The 8501-nt window shown below is 33.3% G+C and overlaps 1 protein-coding gene and 1 pseudogene across 1 annotated transcript; both read left to right on the forward strand.

The window, feature by feature from the left end:
• The first annotated feature begins 997 nt into the window (after positions 1-997).
• On the forward strand, positions 998-1946 carry LOC110689194 (dirigent protein 23-like). Its single transcript, XM_021865921.1, has one exon. The coding sequence runs from the start codon at positions 1140-1142 to the stop codon at positions 1845-1847; it is 708 nt and encodes a 235-aa protein (XP_021721613.1). The 5' UTR covers positions 998-1139; the 3' UTR covers positions 1848-1946.
• A 2217-nt stretch (positions 1947-4163) lies between these two features.
• On the forward strand, positions 4164-5164 carry LOC110689195 (annotated as a pseudogene).
• Positions 5165-8501: the final 3337 nt, after the last annotated feature.

Raw genomic sequence — 8501 nt, forward strand, 5'->3', positions numbered from 1 at the left:
AAAATCAATTATAAACACTACAAATTTACAATCTAATTAAATGAATTAACATTTAAGTATTGAACTATATAGAATTGTAGAATCCCTAAAAAAAAAAAGAATTGTAGAGTACCTAACTGGCTTACTCCGTTACTCACTAAGTCGGTGGGCTATGGAGCCGTGGAGGAGAAGTGAGCAGCCGTGAGTGACTGAGTGGTCGGCTGTCGGCGTGCCGCGGTGGGGTGGAGCGTGGAGCCGTAGAGCAACCAAGGAAGGTGAGTAATGGAGTCTGGATTCAGCGGGTTAGGGTTTTCGAACCCGTGTCTCCTTTGTAAGTAGGGTAAGGAAAGACGCGCAAGGGAAACACCACGAGGCTACACATTATCTTGTTGTTAATTAGTGGAAAGATATTCTATTTAACCTTATTTTCTTTCTTTTTTTTAAAAAAAAAAAACTTATAATTTTTTTCAAAAATTCAGTGGGTTCAATGAACCCACTTGAACCCAACCTGTATCCGCCCCCGGTTGATGGACAATATGGCAATGTTTGATTTTATATAGTACAAGCATTGGTCAAAGTGATTTACTCGTATGTAAATGGTGCAAAAGTTAAAGAGTGAACTAACCAAACTGAAATGAAATTGTTTTTATTGAAATAAAATTAATTTTGTTGAACCAAAATTTTTTTACTGACTATTTATTATATTGTATTTTTTTTTCTTTAAAGTTACTAATATTTATTGAAATGAAATTATTTTTATTGAATATTTTTTTTAAGGTGTAGTTTGTGAACAAAGCCTAAATCTAAAATCGCTATCGCACATTAATTTATTTCATTCGTCGAAAGTTCGCAAAATAACATATTCAAAATGAGAATTTACATGTATAGTCTTTCACATAGAAGAAAGAAATTGCGTCAAGCTATCCATGAGCCAACTTGGTTAATTATGTTTAGCTACCAACCACTCCATATTAGTCTTCACATTCTTTTTAGATGACCAGCATATACCTACATAACAACCATCATTGTCTCTTTTCCCTTTTACTTTTCCTTTCGATAACAACCCGCCAACCAAACCATGTTCCATACCACATTTTATGTCCTTCAAAACTATATAACATCTTACCAAAGATAAAATCAAACTTTATTTCACCAAAATTATGGCAAAATCATCCAATATTCCCACCATTTTTCTCCTTTCTCTTCTAATCCTAAACTTACTACCTACAAACCATGCAATATTCTCTAGGACAATTTCTAAAGAAGAAATTGGCATAAAAGACGATGACAAACAAACCCATCTCACCTTCTATTACCACGACACCCTTAGTGGCTCGAACCCATCATCGATCCAAATCGCTAAGGCAAAGTCTACCGATACCTCACCCACCATGTTTGGTGCCCTATCCATGATGGATGATCCCTTAACCGAAGGGCCCGAACCCACGTCAAAATTAGTAGGTCGTGCTCAAGGAATGTACGGGTTTGCGGACCAACAAGAGTCCGCTAAATCAATGGTAATGAATTTTTACTTCTTAGAAGGGGAACATAACGGAAGTACACTAAGCGTATTAGGAAGGGATGCTATGAACGATAGTGTACGTGAAATGCCCGTGGTTGGTGGTACCGGAACGTTTCGATTTGCTAAGGGTTACGTTCAAGGTAAAACTCAAACGTTCGATCAAAAGACGGGTGATGCTGTTGTACTATACAATGTGTTTGTGAGTCATGCTTCTAGTGTTAGTGGTCAGTCCGGTGGCGGGTCGACCTCGAGTGATGGTACACCTTCATCTAGCCAAGCAATTCTCTCTAAGATGGTGTCACTTAGTTTCTGCATGATTCCTATTTTGTACTTGTGTATTTTTTGATTTGAGGTGTAATGTGAATTTTTGTTTGTTTTAGAGTATTTGTATGTTTGTATGAGAAGGAATATTTTTATCAATTATCAACTCGATCATTTTTTTTAATGGTGCCAAAATTGAATTCGTTATGCATAATTGTGAGATTTTTGGATGGATTTCTTTGGTAAAGAGTTGGTGTACCTTTTTAACTTCAAGCATATAGTAGCATTACTAGTATGTGGTGTCCATTCAAGCCGCCTCATCAACAACTTTATTTAATTGGTCCTCAAATTATTGATTTTGGAAGTTGAAAAAAAAAAAAAAGAGAAAAGATTTGGAAGATCCAACCTTTTCCGAAAAATCTTGATTTATATAGCGGGTGTCTACGAAATTGCTTGTTTGAAATAGACATTAATAAAAAAATCATGTGCCCGAATTAACAATTGTAGATAAGCACCCATATCAAATAGCTCCTTCATTCATTCCATGAATTTCTACTCATCATTTATAGTTCGATCATATGATCAAAGCTATTTTTATTTAGTTGTTATTTTTAAAATTATATTTATGATGTAGTTAGAATCAAATGAGTATTTTCAAAATAATTAAAGCATCCATGGTAAGAAACTCGCCTTGTAATTTCAAGCTCACAAATTTGAGCCCACTATATATATATATATATATATATATATAGGGGAAGGCTCTCGTGAAAAAATTTTCTTATGTGAGAATTTTTCTTATGTGAGAACACTCTTTATGTTCTAAATTTTTACTCGTATGTTCTAAATTTTAAATCTGATGTTCTAAACTTTTCCTTAGGTATTCTAAATTAAATCAAATGTTCTAATTTAGTACTCACATGTTCTAAACCATAAATTAGTTAAGTTCGATGTCATAAATTTTAAATAACTTGTTCCAAAATTTTAACTTGTATGTTCTAAATTTTAAAACGTGTGTTTTAAGATTTTTAATTATATGTTCCAGATTTTAAATTGTATGTTCTATTTTTTTACTTGTATGTTCTAAATTATTTACTCACACTTTCTATATTCTATATCAATTTGTTCTAAATTTTTATTCACATGTTCATAATCTTAAATCATATGTCTAAATTTTACTCATATGTTTAAAATTTCATAAAGCAAATTTTATAAATTTTTAATCACTTGTTCTAATTCTTAAATCAGATGTTCTAAACATATTACTCACACAAATGTAATATATTATTACTCATATGTTCAAAATTTTAATTTGAGTCACATGTTCTAAATTTTAACTCGCATGTTCTAAATTTTAATTCACATGTTCTAAATTTTTAGTCACATGTTCTAAATTTTAAATCAGTTCTCATATAAGTATGAATTCTCACATATGGACCTATTCTCACCGGATCCCTCCCATATATATATATATATATATATATATATATATATATATATATATATATATATTATGTTTGGGAGGAGTTTCCTAAGTGACATTCTGTTTCTATTGTTAAGTGTTGACCTATGTAGCTGGACTTAGTAGATTGCTGACCTATAAGAGGTGATATTATAGTAGGATATGTACATTCTCCTTACAGTTACCTTGAGACTCCTTGGTTATGATTTATGAAGTCTCTATTGAATAAAGTGTGTTACGAGTACAATAATTATAGCCTATGACTCTCTGAGTATGTAGTTTTTCCTTGGTACAGTTCCCCTAATTTGGCTTGACTTAACTATGAAAAACATATCAAGTGAGGACTTGTTAAGTTCATCTTAATATGTACTTTTGAAATATATATTAATTTTTAATTTATTTATTAATACGAAACCAAGTGTAATTGACCATAAGTAAACATAATTAAGAAAGTGTGAACTTTTATTTTATCGTATGAATTTTTCTAGTTTGGTTCTGATAAGGATATGTAATAAATACATAATAATTTCATTTTAATCATCCTATATTGCTCTCAAATTTTGACAAACGCCATATCTATTTTTTTATGTGACATGAGCTTAAACAAACACAACTAATCTAAATTATTACGGAGTGAATTACTTGAATATTCACAAAGGGCATTAATTCTATACTCGTTGTACTCTTGTATACATGTTCTTGTGTTATTTAAAGAATCTACTATCCCATAAAATTGACAACTGTTTGAATATTGCTAATTTGAATTATTTTTTTTTTGTAAAGTCTTCTTTTAAAAGCAACATTAATTTGTTTAGTTGTCCCTACGTCTTCAAGTATTAGTTGATGTGTCTATGTGTTCTTAACCCCACGGTTACGCTAATATCCGCCTTATTTTCTACGTACTTTTTTGTATTTTTTGTATGAACGTTCGTAGCTAGTTTCTCAAAAAGCATAAAGTTCATATTAGAAAATAATTTGTGAAACTTCGACTTAAGAAATTAATAAGAAATTTCAATTCAAACTTTCTAGAATTTCTTCCTTTTTAGCTGGAGGCTCAACAACTTATGCAAATGTCAATTTTTCCTTCCTTTCTTCCTCACTAGCTCACCAACCCACCTTAAAAATAAAATATCAATCCAACATATATAATCCGTTGAATATAATTATTGTCAAACCAAAGTTAATGCAAAAATGGCACAAAAAATGTCCATACTATTTTCATGTAATCTCATCTTGAGTATAATCTTATTTTCTTCTACAATAACTCAAGCCACCTTCTCAAGAACCATAAAAAAACAACAATCAAATGAAATAACCCATATCAAATTCTACTTCCATGACTACGTGTCTACGTCCAAGGGCCGAAACAAACGGCTATACGTATTGCCCAAGCCAACACGACCGACTCATCGCCTAGCACATTTGGCGCGCTAGTCATGATCGATGATCCCTTAACCGAAGGGCCGGAGGATGACTCGAATGTTGTAGGTCATGCACAAGGGATGTATGCTTTCGCGGACCAACAAGAGTTTGCGTTACTTATGACGATGAATTTCGTGTTTTCGAGTGGATCATATAACGGCAGTACGTTGAGCGTGATGGGGAGGAATCCGGTGATGGAGCAAGTAAGGGAGTTGGCGGTTATTGGTGGAAGTGGTGAGTTTAGGTTTGCTAGTGGTTATGCTCAAGCTAAGACTATTACTATGTTGGATCCAAATGGGGCTACTATTGTTGAATATAATGTTTATGTTTCTCATTAGTTTAATTTTTTTGTTTATAAGATTATTATGTAAGATAATATGTGATCTACTTTAGCTATTGAGCTAGATATTTTTGTTTTGAGATTATGGTTGATGATTATTTTGATTTGGTAGAATGATTAATTGTTTGCCACTTTCTTACTCAAGTGGGCTATTCGTATGGGATTCATTATATTCTTGGTAGTATTCAATTGTTCATCAATCTTTTCATCTCAAAGTATTTTTCCCTTTCTTTTTCAGCCCATATCCATCAGGAATAGTCTGTACAAGTGCTCCAAACATACAAATACTGAATAATTTTTAAAATTATAATCCATGAAATCTTTGGGTGTGTTTCGTTCACCTCTACAATTTTAAGCTAAGCGATTAAGTTAGAGGTAATCAGGTCTAATCAGATAAGTTAAGATGAAAAAAAACATCTTAAGAGACTCTTTGGGTGGGAAATTTACTAATTACCACAGTTTTTTGCCAAAAAAAAAAAAAAAAAAACCCAGGTATGTGTCTACTGTCTAGAATGCTTTTGTTAACCCAAGATAACACCATTCTTTAATTCCAAACCAAAAATTTAGGTATGTGACTAGCATACTTCTGTTTACCCAAGATAACACCATTCTTAACTCTCAAATGATACTTAGCCCCAGCAAAAACTAGGGCCGAGCAAAACCACCTGAAAAACTAAAACCTGAAAAATCGATCCGTAATCGTTCCGAAAATTAGGGTACCCAATCCGATAATCATAACGGTTAGGGTACCTTTTTGATAATTTGTTATCGGGTATGGTTATTAGGTATCATTTTAAAATTAACGGTTACCTGATTTGTTCCGATAAGCATTTTTTTTTTGCTTTTTTCCCTACTTTTTTAAAAAAAAAAAAAAAAAAATCTAAACTCTTACTTTACTTTATAATATCAATGATTAGTAATATATTAATAATTTGGTCAAAATCATATGATATTGTTTTTAATTAATGGTAAAATATATCATAATAACTACATAGTTAAATTTAATTATCATTATTGGATATCTTATTAGGTACTCGATGATCGATTTGAAAATCTGGACACTCGAAGTTCGGGTACCCGAACTTATTGGTTCGGGTTATGGATATCACTTTTTGGGATTTTAGTTATCGGGTACCCAAACTGTTAATACTAACGATACGGGCACCCGTCCCATGCTCACCCCTAGCAAAAACAAATTCACCCTTCTTGAAAAGGGTATTGCCCTCCTCCTTAAATACCTTAGCTTGATTTAGGATATTTCGAGGCCGGGGCAACTATTAGTGATCGTGTTCTTCTGTGGAATCTTTCCATATCCCTTAAACTAAACCTTAAACCTTAATTGTGTCCAAAAGGTTCATGATTACGAACAAATTAAACTAAGGAGCTTTGCTCGATTGTCATTATGCTTGATGGAAACAACACCAAAGCCTTTTACCGAAGAGCTATAGCCAAGATCAAGCTCGATCAACTTGAAGTGGCCCATGAAGACCTTGGAAAAGTAGCCAAGGTCGAGCCTAACAACCAAGACATCCTCTGTGAGATGGACATAGTGGAGGGTCTAAGAAGCAAAGTTATCAAATTTAAGGGCAAGAGGAGTACTGGTGAGGATTTCGGCCTGTCCCACGTCTTTTTCAACAAAAAAGGAAAGATTAGCAAGCCTCATGTCAATATAGAATCTAACAGGTTTCCTAATAGCGTTGCTGAGAGTGGTGTTACAAACTTAGCCACAATGGGTGCTGCTAGTGAGATTATGGTGGAGAGCCTTAAGGGGGATGATGATGCCACTAGCCCCCCTAACATTTAGGATTCTAAACAGACTAAGGACAAGGGATCGAGGAATTGAAACCCATATCTATTCCAACAAATTAAGAGTTAATCAGTTCCTTAAGATTTTCGATTTGTTTTACTTGGATTTGATTACAAGAAATAAGCTATTTTGGGACAGCCAAAATTTGTCGCAAAAATAGCCAAAATTGTCGCAAAAAATAGTTATGACAGTCAGCTGTCGTAATTATTCCGTTGCAATCAGCATTGTTGTAAAATTTAATTTTTACAACAGTTTGACTGTCATAAAAGTTATTACGACGATTTTTACTAATTTCAGCGACAATTTTATATTTTGTCGCTGAAATTACTCTACAACAGCTTAAAACCAACGTAAATTACGACAGCAAAGAAAATGTCGCAAAATTTAACTTTAGCGACGACCGACCGTCGCGAAAAGTAGGAATGGCAACGGGTCGGATTCGGGTCGGACCTGACAAGATCCGAATCCGACCCGATTGATAAACGGACTATAAATTCGGGTCCGAGACCAAATCCGAGTCCAGGTCAACATAATCCGAGTCCGAATCCGCTGGATTTTCGGACCTCCAAACTGCCGGACCTTTGAATCCAAATACGACTGACTTACACTATAAGCGATAATATCAACAACCAAAAATGTAAAAATTAAAATTCAACCTTAAAAGTTTAAATCAAATGTAAAATTATGGAGTTAAGCACAAAATCAGGTACTCAATTCTTCCTTTTTTCACCGTTTAGGTACTTAATTATTTTTACTTTGCTTTTGGGTACTGAGTTAAGAATTCCGGCCAAAAAAAATAAATTAGCCAAAGAATTTAGTACCTTTGGTTAAAGAATTTAGTACCTTTGGTTGAGAGTATGTGGGCCCCACCCGATAAAAAAATTCGCAGGTCACCCATTTTTTTTCCTCATCTTTTTCTTTATTCTTTTATTCTTTTATTCTTTCCATTTCTGGAAACATTGTTGCGTCACTTTCGAAGAACAACGAGCAACCTTGGGCTCGATTCTGGGGAAAACGACACCAAAAGCCGCCATTTTTTTGAGGTAAGCTTAATTTCTCATCGTTTATGTTGTTATTTTGATATAAATTTTGGATTTTTTGCCCATTTGTTGATGTTTGTTGCGACCTAGGGTTTTCGATATTTTGGGGGTTTTTTTGAACAAATTGATGATGCCGATTGGTTGTGTTTTTTGTGTTAAATTTGTTGCTTTGTTGTTGTTTGTTGTTGGATTAAGCTAGTGTTGTTTTTGAATGTTGATTTCATGTTGTTTACAATGCGCAAGGGTTGGATTAGTTTATATGTTATTCGCACTAAAACAGGGGAGGTTTTTATTTTCTACAAAATCTGGAAAAACCTTGTTGAAGAATTTCTGCCTAAATAAACATGGTCAATGAACCTGTTTTGATGAATTTTGTTGCTGGGTATACTGCTACACATTCTGTCTTGATGTTTTTGTTTTTGTTTTTTTTCTATTGAAATTGAATCAAGAACAAATGGTTTTGGATGAATTTTGTTAAGCAACAATGGTGATTCTGCCAGGTTCATGCCCCTTCAAATAGAGAAACTAACGGCTAGTTTCTTAGTCAAATTTAATACATTTATTTTTAAAAAAAAAATATTAATTTTTTAATTAGGTATGGTTAGTGATGAGTTAGTGGTGAGTTAGTTCACCTGAAAAACACTTTGAGTACCCAAAAGCAAAGTAAAAAA

The sequence above is a fragment of the Chenopodium quinoa genome, unplaced genomic scaffold (assembly GCF_001683475.1).
Source record: "Chenopodium quinoa cultivar QQ74 unplaced genomic scaffold, ASM168347v1, whole genome shotgun sequence".
Classification (NCBI taxonomy): Eukaryota; Viridiplantae; Streptophyta; class Magnoliopsida; order Caryophyllales; family Amaranthaceae; genus Chenopodium; species Chenopodium quinoa.